Below are 17,307 nucleotides of genomic sequence, written 5' to 3'. Positions count from 1 at the left end.
TGTGTTTGTGTGTGTATGTCAGCCAGGGCCCCTAACACCACCTCTTAGGGCAGAAGGTAAGAGATCCAAGAGGTTTAAGGTAATGTTTCACAAAATAAAGGTGAAAAAGCAATGATTTTAGACATTTATTTCTCTTCTCAATGCAACGAAGCTGCACACTTCAGCCATGCACACAGCAGTTAAATGTTAGCCAACACAATATAAATATACGATGCCTCTCTCATGAAATCATGTATAAACCCTGAACCTTGATCTAACATTACAAATTTCAAGCTTCAAGCATGTGTAGTACATTCAAAGCTGCAGATGGCCAGAGTTTATTATTTCATTCATTTTGAGTTAAAGCAAAGAAAAGTTTACAGTCATGTCAAATACTTTAAATATTTAACAGACACACAGTTTAAGATGAGAATCAGCAGCCTACTGAGTAACAAATAGCCACCACACACTGCGTCTACCACATTGACATGGTAAGCTAAAACAGGTACTTAAAAAAAATAAGAATAATAACAATAGAAGTTTAGTTTTCTGTGCACAGCCACTTAGGATCATATGATGTAGTTCTCAAGGCTCCCATGTGCAGTTGAAAATGTGTATTTTATGTTTATGGGGCTGCACCAGAACTTTGACAACCAATAAAGAACAGTTCAGTATAATTAAGTTGCAAAATAAAGTAAATAAACACTCTTGACCCCCTCACTCACAAACAAGATTTCTCAAGAAGCATGTGTAGCAGGTTCTCCTCCCCAAGAAAGTAAGCATGTCCAAACAGTTAAAAGTTGTCAGACTCAGAAACACCTCATTGATATTCTCATTCTCATTATTAATGTTTGCTACGTAATAGAGTCGAAACATGTGGTAGGGAATGAAGCAGACCACCATGATGAGGGCAAAGCATAAGCTTTTCTGTTGAGCCCCAAAGTCCTGCTGAGAGGTGCATCCCTGATGCTTCCTGTATAAAACCCTGAGGGCACTGGCTTGGAGGGCTGTCAGCACTGTGGCCACAACTATGATCATTGTGCTTATGATGTAATTGAACACCTTGGCACCGGAATGTATGCTAAGGCCAAAATGGAAGCATTCATATGCATCTGCTGAGGATTTTTGGCCATAGGAAAAATGGATGATGCAAGGGACCATGATAAGCACCACCAGCCACACCAAAGCACTGACCACGAGTGCATGAATCCTCTGGAAAGAGGCCAGCTGTCCAGCTTTGTGGTAGAATGTCATCAGGCGCGTGATGAGGATGATCACATAGAAGATAAAAGACATGTACATGTGGATGTGGATCATGCCGCTGATCACTTTACACAGCCCCTTTCCCAGGTGCCACTTTTGAGCCACGTGATAATAAATTCTGAAGGGCACAGTGATGAGAAAGATGAAGTGGGCGAAGATGAGGTTGAGTACAGCAATGGAGGTGCTGGATGTAGAGCTGGACTTCAAGATGTGCATCATCAGGCTCAGGCTGATAGTACCACTAACCAAAACCACAGAGTAGATGCCAAGGAGGATCATGTGGTACTCAGGAGGAAGCTTAATATTTGAAGATTGAGCTGTGGAGTTGTCCGTGGAGTTTATGGCTGCGGATAGCGTGTTCTGGGCTACTGTGCAATTCATCCTAAATAGAGAAAGAAAAGAAGCAAGAGAGATATGAGAGTGTGAGAGAAAAGGGGAGAAATGGAAGAAGAATTAAAGATAATGTGGGATGAACAGATCAGGAGAAGGTTTTTTAAAAAAAAATAGAACTACACAACACAAATACAGAAATGACAGAGGAAGAGAAAATATACATCAGTAAAACGTGGCTGATTTTTCCTATTTTTGACTCTTACATACCACATTGTAGTTACATACTATAGAGATACTCTACTACATGTTGTTCATTATGTATGAAGACATTAACCAGAATATAATTTTAGCCTGATATGCTGTTATGAATATCTTACAGTGGTTACAGTTTAGGTTATCAGGAAACAGAACTTAAAAACAAACTGCTATGTCATACATCAAGCACCTAAGTCGATCTAACTGAAATGAAAAATTACGTAGTTTAAATACTGTGCAGTTTAGAATTGTTCACCGTTTATTTATTAGCAAGAGAGCAACACTTGGAAATAGCATCATGAATAAACGCTAAGTCAAAACTAGAGTTTACCAGTAAACTTACTTACCTTTTAGTCAAAAGAAGAAGTGGCTGCTGAGTGCTCTTGTGTGTGAAAATAAGAAATTATGTCTTCTACATTTCATCACATTATCGCCATCAAAGCAATGGTTCAGTTTTCATGGTGTGTCGATGAGCATGGGAAAAACTCTCTATCCGTCAAGAGAATGTCTGTGTCCGCCCTCTGCTTCGAAGCATATGCTTCTTTGTGTGTGTGTGTGTCTGTATGAGATCAAGTGTGAAATGTGTGCCAACTGTGGAAGTTAAGGTTGTGAAAATTTAATGTATTTGTTCATTTGTGTGTGTGTTGTCAGAAACCACAGTACAGTTTTGCATATTGTGTGTGTGTCTTTGCTCTGTCAGAAACAGGAGGTTATTGCACACACATGTCAGCACAACCACAGAGCTAGCTGCTTCCTCCTTCTGGTCTCCACTACAAATGGCCGTTATTTTGTATCCACCATGTAGAACTACAAAGCTTTAGAAAGTGATGTGGGACTGTACAGAGTGAATGCCTGTTGTTTAGAGGAAAGGGGTGGATGGGTGCATGAGTACAGACATATACAGTGCATCACTAAGGTTTATGAGGTTTACCATTACAGATTACCCTTTACATATATTCCATGATATTGCCACAGGACTAAGCAGCATAATTAAACAATGAAGTAGTCTCCCATTACAGAATCTGCCATCCAAGAAAGAAAAAACATGCAGTTTTGACAGATATAGATCACTGCCAACACATACAGTGTCTTCAGAATTTTAGCTTGGAACCCAAATAAAAAGTTTAGCTTTTTCGTGTAATCGCCTTGTTCATTTAACTATTTCATACATCTTTTCATGTGAATTGTTTGGATAACATCCAAATAACCACTGCCATAATGTGTTCAGTGAAAACCTAAATCTTGATAAGTTTAAAATACAGTAATAAGCATTTACTGAAGAAAACTATTGATATCTTAAGTACCAAGTACTGTGATGTTGATACATAAGAATGGCCAGCCAATGGTGTTCACTATATATTCACTATTTAAGTATTCAAAAGAGAGGAAGTGAGAGAGGATGTGGTGATGCTGGCTGTTGTTGTTGACAGATGTGTTAAAGTTTTTCTCAGTCATTTTAGTACATTTCTCAAATCATGCCTAACATTTTCAAAACGGTAAGCGCATTTCTTGACGCAATTCATACAAACAGCACCACACAATAGATTCCCTGCAGAAGCCCATAACTAAATATTAATGTCAATGAACATGTATATACCAAAATATACCAATCAAAAGGTGTGTGTGTATATATATATATATATATATATATATATATATATATGCATACTATGTTTATATGTTTGTTCTTTATGTACAAACATAGGGCACGACAACTACACTTGCACCTGGTTTAGTTTTGTAAGTGACCCCTGTGCAATACCACAAAAATGTAAAATGATTCAAAACTATGCCATTTTGTCACTGTATTATTTCTAATCTGAAGTGTAAGGTATTTGATGTAATGTATAATTAAAACTAACAGGTTGACTTGAAAGCGCGCACACACACACACACACACACACACACACACACACACACACACACACACACACACACACACACAGAAAAAAAAATAAAACAGACTTGGATGTTACTGTATATATCATACAACCAGTCAGCATCACAACTTCTTCAATTTGGGTTGTGTCTAATGCACCATGGTTCCACATTATAAGGAACTGCCGGAACATGTAAAAAACAAAAACAGGTTGTGAGACATTATAAAGATGGGGGAGGCTACAAGTGCATCAGCGGGCTACTGAACACAAGCTGAAACACAATTGCAGCAGCAGTTAGGAGATACAGGAAAAATCATACTACCAATAATAGAAGGGGCAATGGCAGTCCTTGAAAAATGATGCCACACCAATTAGCTATTTATGTAACCTTGCATTAAAAAACAGACTTGCAAAAGATGACTTCCTGTCCCAAAAGGCTTGGCATGAGAGGAACTTTCCAATGTGACAATGATTCCAAACACAATGCAAAAATCAGAGAGAGTTCTTAAAGACAAAAAAAGTAGAACCAGTGACATGGCCAAATGTGTCCCTCGACCTAAATCCAATACAGCACCACTGAAGTATTTTAAACCCCTAACCCCAAAGAGCAGCTGAAAAGAATAATTTGTGAAGAATGGTAGAACATCTCTCCATGGATTTGTGCAAGACTGGTATCATCCATGTTCAGGAGGATCAAATAAAAATTAAAAATAAAAATAAAAATAAAAATAAAAATAAAAATAAAAATAAAAATAAAAATAAAAATAAAAATAAAAATAATAGAACCTCACTAATGAGGGATGTACTGACTTTTGTTGCACTTGGTTTTTAATATAGCCCTTTCATTACAGTATAATTGGTCAAACTTTTGTTTTTGAATAAATTGGCTTATTAGCTAAAAACAAATGAAACTTTATTCAATGGAGATTTGTAATTACTTAACATTTTAGTAATACTGACCAGGGGTGTACTGACTTTTGTTTTTATTGGATGCCTCTTTATGAACATTCATGTTTCCAGTCCACTCCTTCAGTTTTATTGGTACATGCCTAGTCACAATAAATTAGAGTAAGGTCTAATTTTCTTATAAACAAGGATATGTTTTAGGCAGCTTTAGAGGAAGTAGTGTTACATAGTTAGCAAGTTATCGAGTTACCCTTTTTTAGTGGATCATAAATCAGCACTGCTGGCAAAGACATAATTCACAGTCAAATATTCAAGTAGTGTGAGTCAGTTCATCAATGATTAATGCAAAAACAATGTGCTTAAAACACAGACTGAGTGTACAAAAGAATACAGTGCAAACAGTACTTGCAAAAGTCTTAGGCCACTTTGCAACATGTTCTATTAAAACCATCTATCTAAGCAATAAGAGTTGATTAATTATTTATAACTTGAAACCATATTATAATTGATGTATAAACAAACAATCAATATTATGAGGAATAAGGAAATGTAAGAGGGGATTTCTAAAACTCCAAAAAAAGTGGTGTAAGAGTTTTGCACTGTACTGTAGATTATACTGAGTACGAAAAACAATATCCCATATCTTATATAAATAAACTTTGGTTTAATGAAACAAAAGCCAAAGGAAAAGTATTTAAAAAAAAAAAAAAAAAAGAAAAAAAAGTCAATGACACCATAAATGCACAATCACATGTTTGTTTAGGGGAAGTGTAACTTGGGTCTCCTCCACAGGATAAGTCTTTGTGAGGTGAGTATGTGTGTGACCACACTTAGCAACATCAGGAAGATGGTCATCGACATCACTATCACATAGTGGCTAATGCTGTAAGAGACAAAGAAATAAGTTTAACATGTTTATGTGTAAGTGTTTGCCAATAAAACAGTGGCTGAAAGAAAGCACGAGGGAGGAGGGAAAATGTGTGTATGTGAGTCAAGTTATTAATTAAGACTTAGAAACCATGTATTTTTCAGTTAACTTGCCTTGTGCCAATGTCCAACCAGCTTCCGTAGTCCTGCACCAGGAAGAAAAAGTGCTGAGGAAAGGAAGAGTGAGTTTAAGTTAATTATTGTCTGAGGTTCACATTCGGTCTACACAAAAGGAAAAGGTAGGGCAGAAGAACTGTTTGAAAAAGATCATCTGTATCTTTAATCCACCATTCACACAACACATTTGAAACTGATGAGAAATGTCTTACCAGAGCCATCAAGTCAGAGATGACCAGGACTATGAGGAACAAACTGGAAGAGAATGATAAAAAGAAAAATGAAAGATGGAAGGAAAGCAAGTAACTTGCATATTTACTTTATGTACAGCATGAACAGTAGATGTACACCCTCTTCACACACAACGAACCAGAGAAAATAAACTTTTTGCGGTCAGTCTAAAATGCAAATGGCTGCATCAGATATACAATTGTGTATAGTGTGACAAGTGGAAACACATCCTCCTGTTGGGTAGTGTCTGTTTAAAGGCAGCAGAGGGTTTACCTTCTTGATGAAAGCTGTGTTGCAACCTGGATGGTCTCAAATGTGCACATTACTATTATGAATGGAATTATAACCTGAAAGATCAAAGGAAGGCAATTTAAGAAAATTGAAGTTTTCAAGTCCAGTAAAATCTAATTATTGAGAATGATGCTGTTAATATTTTTTTTCAGTCTATGACAAATCACATGTCATGGCTGCAAAGAGTCAATATAAGACAACAAGGGAAGAAGGTTAAAACATATTTATAGCATACAGCATAAATGAGCACACCCTCTCTTATACCTAACAAATCCTGTGATTTCTCTTTAGAAATAAAACACATTTTGGATTCCTATGATGATGATCCTATGATGCAATGTTCCTGTAACTCTCTTTTATCAGTAACCAAAGATATATGTCAATATATTATAGAGAAAATATGATTTTCTTGTCAAAATGGTAAAAGGCCAGGTTGCAAAAATGAGTACATTACATAATAACACAGAATAAGATTCTAGCTTAAGGGCAAACGATCACCAGATGAGTCTGTTGAACCCCCTCACTCAAACAGTTGTAACTGGTTGACAATTAAAGAGGTACACATGGGAGAGAATTGTCTGGAGCCTTGAGAAAGAGAATAATTTCATTGCGCAGAAAAATGTAACAATACTGGCTGTGAAGGTGTAGACTGAAGATAAGCTTATTACACCTACCCTCTCTACGTATCGTTACATGAATCAGCAACCCTCTCATTATTAGCCAATGTATAGTCAGAGAAAACAGGAAGAAGGAGAAGCAAAAACAGAAAGAAAATTTTCACCACTAAGATTAGAGACTACACTATTAAAAAAAATTAAAACTGAACATGATGCAAGATAAGGAGTTCCAGCGTGTCATACATACGGAGACCAAAAGAAAGAAAAAAGTAAAGTATTTAGGAAAAAAAAAATTCTTTATGTTCAGAGGGGGGTTGCTCATCTATGCTGTGTATTTTAAGCCTATTTCCAAGGTAAATGTATGAACAGATTATGCTACTAGATACTAGTATGTTACCTTCCACATCATCAGTCCTCCCATGATGAAGGGGTTGAAGACAGTCAGGAAACAATAAACCGATGCTGGGTCAAAACTATGTAAAAAGGAGAAGGAAACAGAGGTAATGACTGCAGATGACTTTACCAGAAGTACCGGACTCTTAGTCATGCAAAGCACACATGCAAACACCTGTCTAGGGGATAGATTTCTTGATGATCCTTTAGTGTTTTACAGTAAAGATTGACATTCTGTACGTGGTACAAAGTAAAAAGATCTCACATAAAAAGGCACACACTACACAAAAGACTAGCTGTTCAAAACAATGCGAATAAAACCCAGACAGTATGAGTCACTGCTGTGTTTTCACAGATAACTAATTTTATACCAGACATTAACTTACCCATAACTGAACCAAAAAAAAAAAAAAGTACTTCCTTCCATTTTCTACAGAAACCACACACACACACATACGTACCTGTTAATGGAGGCTATGTTCCCTGTGCCAAAGAAAGCTGTTATTATAAAAAACACCTGAAGAGAATGTATGGTCAAGGAAATAGCTAAAGTAATGTTTAACTCATCAGTTCATTATTTGTAATTATAGCCAATGTTACTGCTGCTAATACTCTAACATGGATACAAAAAAATAAGATCTTCTGATGTCATCCAACTTCAGTTGTCGGATCTTGGCAATGTCAATGTTTGCAGAGAAATCAATAGTGGAGAGCTGAAAGAAAAAAAAAACAAAGAGAAGCATTCACACACATGTATATGCACACCCAAACACATAATTATGATCTGAGACCTTACATACATTATGTAGAGCTTTATGTAAACTCACTTCACAGATCACACAATGTTATGTTGGAAGAAAATGTGGTTGTTGCTGTTGTATATTCCTGATAACAATGGCCACTTTGAATCACAGGTTGTAAGTAAGTAACCAGTTTGTGTATAAAGTAGCAATGGGTGAGATTTAAATTTGATACAAGAAATTTGCCTCTTATTTTGTCATGTCATTTACGCTGCTCTACAAAGTTTGGAAACATACGCATAACGGTTCTACCTCTTGTCTGCCAGAGACACCCTGAGCAAGCATAGCTTCCTGTTCAATGTTGATCCACACAAACATCAACCAAGATAACACAGGGGGGAACAAGGCCTCTGACCTAGGTAGGAGAGGGTATACTCATTAGACATTTTTTTTTTAGCTTTGCTGTGATGATAAAACTCAACCGCAACATGATTTGAAGTGTTGGGGCAGCAGCAAGATGTGTGTGTGTGTGTGTGTGTACTATCATGTCTTACCCAGTGCTGAGCAGTAGGTATGTGGCTGTGAGAGAGAGGAATATGCTAAGGAGGCGATGGAAAAGACGTGTAGAGCTCAACAATGGAACCAGCATAGAAGATCCTGAGAAAAGAGAAGACAAAGGAAATGTGTGCTGGGACTGAAAGATATAACGGCATACAGGCTTTGGCATTTTAACTGACTACAATTATTTGACTTATATCTTAAAATCTGATCAGTATTTAAAAACTGAACATAAATGATATATAAATATGATATAACGTGAGTATATTTGATGTAATCTCCCCACAAAATCCCCAGGAAGGTATTGAATTTGGATAAATCTCATGTACCTTGTGCTCACGCACACCCACCTACCTAATGTGGTCCAGCTGATGATCTGATTAACAAGCGGCAGGCCCTGTTTTTGCTGCAGACTGGAGTGTGTGAGGGATGGCACGTATGCACACACTGCCACATGGAGCATCTGTTGCGTTTGACAGATAATCATTTATTTTTAGAAAATTCAGTAATACAACCACACACACACACACACACAAAACAGCATGTACTGTGGTCACCTGGGTAACAAACTGCTGTCTGTCACTGAGGTGCAGTGGTGTTCTCTGTCGTGAGGACCAGAGGTAACAAAGTGAAGTGAAGAGAGTGAGTAGACCTGCACAGGTACTGAGCAAACACACAAAACATGTTACTGTATTATTATACACATATTCATAACATACAGCTTAATTTGACATACTTATGTTGCATAAAGATCCAGTAATATTTCTCCTGTGTCAATTTATTGAGGTGATTTGGTCATACCCTGTTATAATTTTACAAAATTTATAATGGTTCAAAGCAAAGTCTAACTTAAAGCTGACAGAATAAGTTATTGGAGTTTGCACACATTTGCCACATTGATGGTGATATACATATATTGTATATGCATATATATATATATATATATATATATATATATATATATATAAATGGGACAAAATATTTGGATTATTATAGTGATATTGATTACAACTATGTTGCCCATCCCTATCTGAATTCGATCATCGATCAACTGAATGACCTGAATCTGGCTTTTGAGTTTTTGTAAACTTTCTGAGAAAGTGAAGCCAACAGAGGAAGCACTCACACCAGATGTATGTTGGGCTCTCTACCCACAACAGGCATGAGCGGGAAAAGAGACAAAAATAGGCAGCCGAGAAACCAGCTCAATGAACGGAACTACACGGGGACAGAGACAATAAGTTCATAGTTAGAGGCTGGATGTCAGTTCATTATTTAACAAACCATGTGTTAATCTGACAGTAGAATGATGATAAATCCATGACATGAGCAAGTTACACAACAAACCACTTTGTTTCATTCATTCGTCACTTAACAATTTAATCAATTTATTCATTTGATTGTGATGATCAATTTTTTTGTGGCCTGCTTATGGATACTGACAGATGTTTCAACAAAATTACTGAAACTCCTAAAATGCATTTAAAGACAAATGGAGCTACCTAGACAAGAATTAAAAGATAAATGATTTCAGGACTGGGGCATAGAATAAGTGATTAAGTGCCAAGTCATATAACGACCTTTATGAATATAAAATTAAGAAAATTTTGAAATAATGAAATAGGTTTAACCATTAATGAAATGATACAAAAAGATCAGAATGGTGTGTATTTAAGGAATCAATTTGAATCAATTTGATTATTTCTATTTCATTATCCACTAATTAAGGTTATTACATATTTGTGTCACGTAGACTCAGATTTAGTCAGTGTCCTTTTTCATTCCCAATCAATATGCGGTATTTTATGTTTTATATGTATTTTAACGTGGTGTGTTTGTATGGCTGCCATGTTGGCCATGTCTCTCTTGAAAAAGATTTGTTATCTCAATGGGACTTCCTAGTATAATAGAAACTAAAATAAAAATAAACATAAATAAATAAAAAGGTGATTGATTAAAAGATAATTTGTCCAGGAAGTAGCTAGAAATCTATCAATCGAATCTTATATGTTTAGGAAAATTTGCTGCCGTGTTTACAGGAAACTCCATCACCTATTTCCAAATTTCCTGGAGACACATCATTTGCCATCACCTTTCAACTATGGATATCAAAATATTCAAATACCATAACATTTCCTGGTGTGCGTGTACTTGTCAAGTTTTTATTTATTTTACATTATCTCAAAGTGTGTATTACTCATTCTCGAACCGTTGGAGTCATGACTTGTGACAAAGTTACCTTGGCCTTGCCAAAAAGTCCCGACAGGAAGGGCCAGATAGAGAGCAAAGTCAGGCCCACAGTCAGCATGGTGCGATAGAAGAAACTCACCACCTGGGGGCAGCAAAGGTGAACTGTCATCCACAAGACAAAGTAACCTCATACTATACATTGTGAGCCCTATACATTGTGATGTATACTGTATTTGGAAGTCAGCTGAAGGCTTATAAGTAATGCTGTATACCAAAAATATGCCTCTAAATATACATTAAAAGACATTAAAGACACCTACCAGTAGCTCGATTCCAAATGCCACCAGCACAAAATAGCCAAAACATTTCCACAGTGGAAGAGAGGGAGCAGACTGAATCAAATCTGTTAGAGTTCCAGACCTAAAATGGATCATTAATGAGATTATTCTTCCTGTGATAACACAGAGAAAAGAAAGAAAACTGAAAATATCATCCTTTCATCCATTTACACAGGAGAACCATGAATGGATACAACACCAAAGGATCAAGGACGTAATTAACATCTCACTACAGCTGTGCAGGACATGCATGAACAAGTATGTGTGTGCTAAATTAGAGCCACCATAAAAGTGCTATATTCATTGATTGCTGTGATCTCCATTGATGTGTTTTGATATTTGCTGACATCCTGAATGTGAGTGTGGTGTTTGCTCCATCGCTCTCTGAGAACATACAGGCACAACACACATATATGATTAGATTGTAATGTATATGCACAGATGTTTCTTGAATTTGTGAATGACTCACTCTTTAAGGACAGAGTACCATACAGGGACAGGCAGCAGGCAGTAAATGTAGTAGGTAGCAGGGCTCCTTTGGATAAGCAGGAACACAGTGATCACCACTGTCACACACATACACAGCCTCGCCAGGGTATGGCTGGGAGTCTGCAAGTGTAAACACACAGGAACATTACCAATATATAACTTAACAAGACATTAAATAAAGTATGTTTTGGTGGAAGAAATCCTAAATGGAAAAGAAACAGGGAATATAGTGTATGCCCTGACCTGTTTGAGGACACTGGGATGTCTGTTGAGGCTGGCATGAGTCTTCAGTATGACTAAAACAACATATGAGGTCCAGCCTACAAATCCCAGCACCACACTGCAACCCAGGAAGAACCTGTCATAGGTATGGTAGTAAACCAGGCCGTCCAGGGAACGGGATATCAGAGACTGGCACAGAGAGATCTGATGAGAAACAGACGAGGGGAAACGAAAGGTAATGCTTTAGCAAAAGCATAGAGAAATTGGAAAGATTGTTCAGCAAGTAATGTAAAGTCACAAAAAAGAAACTAGGGAGGAAAGTGATCATTCAAAACCCAAAAAAGGCAGACATACTGTACATGTAGCTTTGTTAATGAAGACAGCATTCACCACTGCTTAGTTGGTTCCAGTGGTGTCGGTCACAAACAATGACTTCTTAACCCAACTTCTTACTCTAATATCAGCTGAGTACAAGCACAGCTCAAGTGTGTTGTTTGTAATATGTTATACGTAAACAGCAGGTTTAAACACTTGCACAGCTTAATGCATCAAATTCAATTCAATTCAGCATCTACAGCTGCTAATTCACCTACAGTCTAAGACAAGACTGTCTTTTCCCTGATACTTACAGCATCTTCATACTTCTGCAGCTGAATCAGTATTCTGGCCTTGCGGATGAATTCTGCTTGTTTTGACTCAGTCAGTAGTCTGGGAAAAGAAAGAAGCAAAGCAATAAAGATGAGTGCGTGAAATTGCATTTAAATGTGGTCTTACAGTAAATACGATGACTAGTGCGCATCACTTACCTTCATACTTACGCAACACAAAGGGTAATATAAACAATGCATCGTCCGGCTTAATATTTGCATAGGCCAGCAATACAATATTTTCTCAGTTACTGCCATTGGGTTAATATTCTTTCTCATATGGATTTTTAATCTACTCTCCCCACACCTCGTACATCATATAAAAGGAGCCTGATATGAGCTCTTGGTAAACATTGTTGTGATGAAAAGTAAATTCACATTATTAACTCACTTCCTGTTAGAACAAGTAATGAATTCACTTATTATACTTACTGGTATGGGGTGAAGAGAAAAGACAAGGTTGTCTCCTTTTTTTGGGTCATTTTCATCTTTAAAAAAAAAAAAAATAGACAAATATAGCTCAATCACCAATCACCATAGTTTTAAATAATTGAATTATGGTGTCAACATAATTTATAACTTAAAGTGGCATGGTGTATAGAGCTAGGAAGTTACCAAAAGTTAATGATCAGCATGTCAGTAATAGCAGAGATGCGTGTTGTCATACCTTGAACTGCTCTAGTACTTGAATAGCATTGGTGTACATGCTCTCTGCCTTGAACAGGTCACTGTTGTTGAGATAGAGAAGAGGTAACACACCCTGAGGAAACACAAATACACATAAAGATGAACATAAAGTCATTAAAAACTCTGGAGGAAGATTTATAGAAAATATTGTTAAGTAAACAAATGTCACCGAAATATACAAAATCAATTTTTGACAACTTGGGTAATGCATGGAACAGTTATATATAATTTTATAAATTAAATAAATAGAATGTATTACTTTGCATAGATTTTCTCTGAACTTACAACTGAGTTGACAGGAATGGGAACACCAATGAGAGAAGCCATGAGGGGAGCAATGTCAGCCTGCAGAAAACAACAATAAAAAGATTTCACTTTACCTGTTCTTCTGTTCTGTTCACTGTTTTTCATACACTGTACATTTAGCGACACTGATTAATGTTACTGTAGTGTCAGGCACTGGGTCTTACCTGGCTGACATCAACCCTACGGAGGTGCTCCAGTTTCCAATCTGAGAGAAACAGTAGGGATTAAAATCGAGAAAGAATGTAGACCCAATAAAGTGCTGCATATACATTTTTTTAAAAGAGGACCTTTGATTTTTTTTTTTTTATTAAAACAAAATAAAATACAAAATGTCATTCTGCCATATATATTGCACAAAATTAATAACTCTTTGTGGGTGTAGGAGAACCTGGGTCCCAAAGACAAGGTAAAACACCTGCTTACAAGACAGTTAAACAAGCAGCTGTGAGCAAAGTGCAAGTGGTTATTACCTTGTAGGTATCCATCATCATACGGTTGGGATTCAGTGACTCTCTGGGCACTATGAACTCCAGCTCCCCACACCACTAAAGGGGTGAGTGTCTCAGAAGGATGGCCTGCACCGTGGGAACCTGGAGATGCATGCAAGAAAGAAAACAAGCACAAATGCAAATATTCACACACTTACTATATAGACTCCAATGAATTCACATTGTGATTAATAGATCAGCTTCATCTTTTTCAACTTGCAGATGGTAAAACTGCACACATATACAAACAAGAGTCTTACCCCAGTTTGTCATGCCATGATCAGAGGTGAACACATAAGCTGTTCTGCCATCATAACCAAAGAAGTCTTCTACTTGAGACACCATCTCAGCTACACCAGTGTCTACTAGACCAATATTTTCTAGGTACTCCCTAAAGACAAATACACAACAGACAAATACAAGACATCATCACTTAATTGAATGCTGGAAAAATATGTTAATTTCATTTGATGTTATGTAGAGTGCAATCTAATTTAAATGGAAACAAGAAAGCTTAAAAACATGTCTCTTACTGTGACATTGGTCTGTGAGCATGGCCATTTGTGTCAATGCCCAGCAGATGCAGGAAGAAGACATTCTTATCCTCGAGAAGACTGGCCCTCAGACTTGAGTTAGACTTTGCTGATTGAAAGAATGACTGAAGAAAGAAAAAGAAAAATTAATATAGTTGGATGGTACCAAACCAATATATGTATGTATACATATTATTGTACATTAACCAGTATTTTCGAATAAAGCTTATAGCAACTGTGCTATAATCTACTCCAAATGGCCTCACATTTTCCAAAGGGTTTGCTACATGAAAATGTATCATTTGTCCACAAATAACATAAACATGACAAACTGCCAACCTTGCTACATTAAGTGACAATGAAGATGAAAGTGGAACATGAACTTTACACAGGCCAATACTGGCTTAGTTTCTGTAAAAGCCACAAATTCATATTTTTATTGGCAGGTTAAAAATCTGTTCATTGGTGTTAAATAAAGACACTGAACAAGGTATGTAGGTTGAAGTGAGTTGAGTTCACAGCCTACAATGCTTCCTGTTCAGACTGCTTCTTTTTTAAAACAAAAAAGTGTTTAATCCAGTAATAGTTTAAGCCTAAAGAAACTATTTCTAAACCAAAATGTGCAAAAACAATTATTACTTGATAAATTAATTAAAATTTTAATTTCAATTATCATTAGTATTTCTACTACAATACTTTGACTTGAGTGAACACCCAGGTGTCCAGCCTGGAGGCATCTGTGGAGGCAAAGTCCTCCTCCTCTGCTGGGTATGTGTAGGTGTAAACATGGTCTCCACTGGCACCTGCAAGACAGATGTAAGGACATGAGATCTAACAGAAGGATTTTTTAAGTGTTGTCCTGAAATATCTAAATATAAATAAGTAATGCGAAATAAACTTAATGTACATATACAAATGTGTCACCATATTTGAATTTTGATTTTGATACAGACTTTATCTGTGACATTTTGTTTATATTGATTATTTTTATGCGTGTGTTTGCATTTTCTGTGTGAGTGTGAGTGCTTGTGTACCTTTGGCAAACATAGGCAGAATATCAGGGCTGCCCCAAGACCAGGTGTGTCTGCTCTCATTAAACACTGAGTCAAACTCTACAGGATTCTCCTTCCAGCCTGAAAACACACACACACAAAAAAAAAATCAATGGCCTTGCAGTCACAACCAGACACAACAATAGTGACCCACACAGATGCATACAGAAGTATACAATATGAGAACAAAACACTCCCACTCATTAATCTTTCACATAGATTTTACTGTATCGGAATCATCAACATGCACAAATGCACACCTACCTTTAGCAACAGCACTAACATCCTCATAGAAGCCAGCAATGAGAGCAACATGACCAGGCCGAGACTCAGTGGGTACACGTGTGTGTGACACACCCCAGGTGCCCCTCTCCTCTATCACACTCCTGATATTTGAAAAAACACAGATGTGCATACACAAACAACAGTTACCCAGTATGATGGTAACATATACACCCCAAAACAACTAACTGCAAATATACATACTGCTTCCACCACTGGACTAATTAACACACATCCAAATACACCGCACTGAAGCTTATATATGTTTCCCAACCTCAGATATGGGGCCCTGGATGAGCCATCAGGGTGTAAGGTGAAGAAACTGTCTGCCCTGAGACCATCGGCTACCACTAACACCAGTCTGGAAGCAGGGGGTGCCAGCGATGTAGCCTGGGGTGTCATGCCATGGACTAAGGGTGAGGTGAAGTAGATGTCAAAGATAGAAAGGAAGAAGATCACGTGGACTGTCAGACCAACCAGGAAGAAGGTGATCATCCTCATTTTGAGTGTCAACACCACGCTGAACCTGTAGAACAACCAGGTTTGAGTTAATTGAAACAGAGGAAGAAAGACTTCATGTATCTGGGGGTGAAACAAGGTCGGAACAAGAAGAGAGAAATAAAGACGTTATAAATAAAAATGATGCAGGAAAATATGAAGTTATACAGTCTAACTTTACTTTTAGGACAAATAGTTTGGTTCAAAGACAGAAGGAGGTAGTAGAAAGTTTCAGCATAATATAGACTGGTTAAGACAAAGTATGTGCCATGCAGAGACTGCTTAAGTAATAATCCCTCTGTCCCCATATGCCACTAGTCATTGTGCAACAATGATTATATGATATATAAATAATAATAGTTCTTTCTGAACATTCCAATGGTAACCATTGAGCCAGCAGACTAACAGTAATTAAATGTTTACAGTAGTGTGAATCAGAAAATGAGTTGGTTCTTTAGACCATGAAAATAGTCTTACCTGTATGTAACGTCAGCAGAAACCGACAATGAAACCTGACGACATTGGCTTGTTGATGAATGAATGGAAGAGTATCTACTACCGTTTAAACATTTCACCTGTTAGGCACACTAATTAAGCTTCCATTTATCTTCGTAAATGACCAGTTATATATAAACGGAGATCCCGGCAGATTAGGGCCTTGTTGTACGAAACAAGATCAACGTAATCTGTAAGTGCGTGCTTTTACAAAACCAACTGTCCGTCTTTTAAGAAGATTAGTTCAAGAAATTCAGGTACCATGCGCATTCACTTCCTTGTTGTGACTGACGTTTGACGTTAACGTGTATACTTTGCAGCTGAATTGTGGGTACTGTAGTTAAGATGTTTATTTCCCAGAGAGCTTTGTTTTATATTTGCCCTCTCTCAAATCTTTTATTATATAATAATTTCCGTTAGAGTGCAGTCTCACTGGAAACTGTAATTTTCACAGCTTGTTGTTCTTTGACAATACATTAGCTAACGAAGGCTGTGTGTTGTCAAATGTGCCCTGCCCAGTTTTCCTTTCTGTATCCAGTATCCAATCATTTTGTTGTATCCCATGAAAAAGGCGGGCATTTGGACAACGT

At 37.1% G+C, this 17,307-nt stretch overlaps 2 protein-coding genes across 2 annotated transcripts; both read right to left on the bottom strand.

Annotated features, from left to right (window-relative positions):
* Positions 1-112: 112 nt before the first annotated feature.
* Positions 113-2,527, bottom strand: gpr141 (G protein-coupled receptor 141). Its single transcript, XM_023416987.2, has 2 exons — positions 2,178-2,527; positions 113-1,624 (listed from the first exon to the last, which is right to left on the bottom strand). Exon 2 carries the CDS (start codon positions 1,621-1,623, stop codon positions 697-699), a length of 927 nt encoding a protein of 308 aa, XP_023272755.1. The 5' UTR covers position 1,624; positions 2,178-2,527; the 3' UTR covers positions 113-696.
* Positions 2,528-4,678: 2,151 nt separating this feature from the next.
* Positions 4,679-17,097, bottom strand: pign (phosphatidylinositol glycan anchor biosynthesis, class N). Its single transcript, XM_023416824.2, has 29 exons — positions 16,700-17,097; positions 15,999-16,250; positions 15,707-15,828; positions 15,425-15,523; positions 15,087-15,193; positions 14,391-14,515; positions 14,118-14,248; positions 13,840-13,959; positions 13,534-13,574; positions 13,349-13,408; positions 13,044-13,136; positions 12,809-12,864; positions 12,359-12,437; positions 11,751-11,933; positions 11,488-11,627; positions 11,001-11,100; positions 10,730-10,822; positions 9,617-9,708; positions 9,048-9,153; positions 8,845-8,953; positions 8,487-8,589; positions 8,245-8,347; positions 7,819-7,905; positions 7,654-7,709; positions 7,197-7,272; positions 6,165-6,238; positions 5,873-5,915; positions 5,658-5,710; positions 4,679-5,499 (listed from the first exon to the last, which is right to left on the bottom strand). The coding sequence occupies exons 2-29, from the start codon at positions 16,223-16,225 to the stop codon at positions 5,376-5,378; spliced, it is 2,802 nt and encodes a 933-aa protein (XP_023272592.1). The 5' UTR covers positions 16,226-16,250; positions 16,700-17,097; the 3' UTR covers positions 4,679-5,375.
* Between the last annotated feature and the right edge of the window lie 210 nt (positions 17,098-17,307).

Source organism: Seriola lalandi, unplaced genomic scaffold (genome assembly GCF_002814215.2).
Source record: "Seriola lalandi dorsalis isolate HSWRI2012SDOR001 ecotype SW California unplaced genomic scaffold, Sedor1 jcf7180002054570, whole genome shotgun sequence".
NCBI classification, from domain to species: Eukaryota; Metazoa; Chordata; class Actinopteri; order Carangiformes; family Carangidae; genus Seriola; species Seriola lalandi.
The sequence above is the reverse complement of the archived record's forward strand: the minus strand, read 5'-3'. Positions and strand labels throughout refer to the sequence as shown.

Coding starts and splice junctions, on each gene's coding strand:
- gpr141 (XM_023416987.2), bottom strand. CDS start 1,623: ATGAATTGCACAGTAGCCCAGAACACGCTATCCGCAGCCATAAACTCC.
- pign (XM_023416824.2), bottom strand. CDS start 16,225: ATGAGGATGATCACCTTCTTCCTGGTTGGTCTGACAGTCCACGTGATC. Junction 13,575..13,839: donor TGATGATGGATACCTACAAG/GTAATAACCACT, acceptor TGTTTCTCTCAG/ATTGGAAACTGGAGCACCTC. Junction 8,348..8,486: donor TACCTACTGCTCAGCACTGG/GTAAGACATGAT, acceptor TCTCCTACCTAG/GTCAGAGGCCTTGTTCCCCC.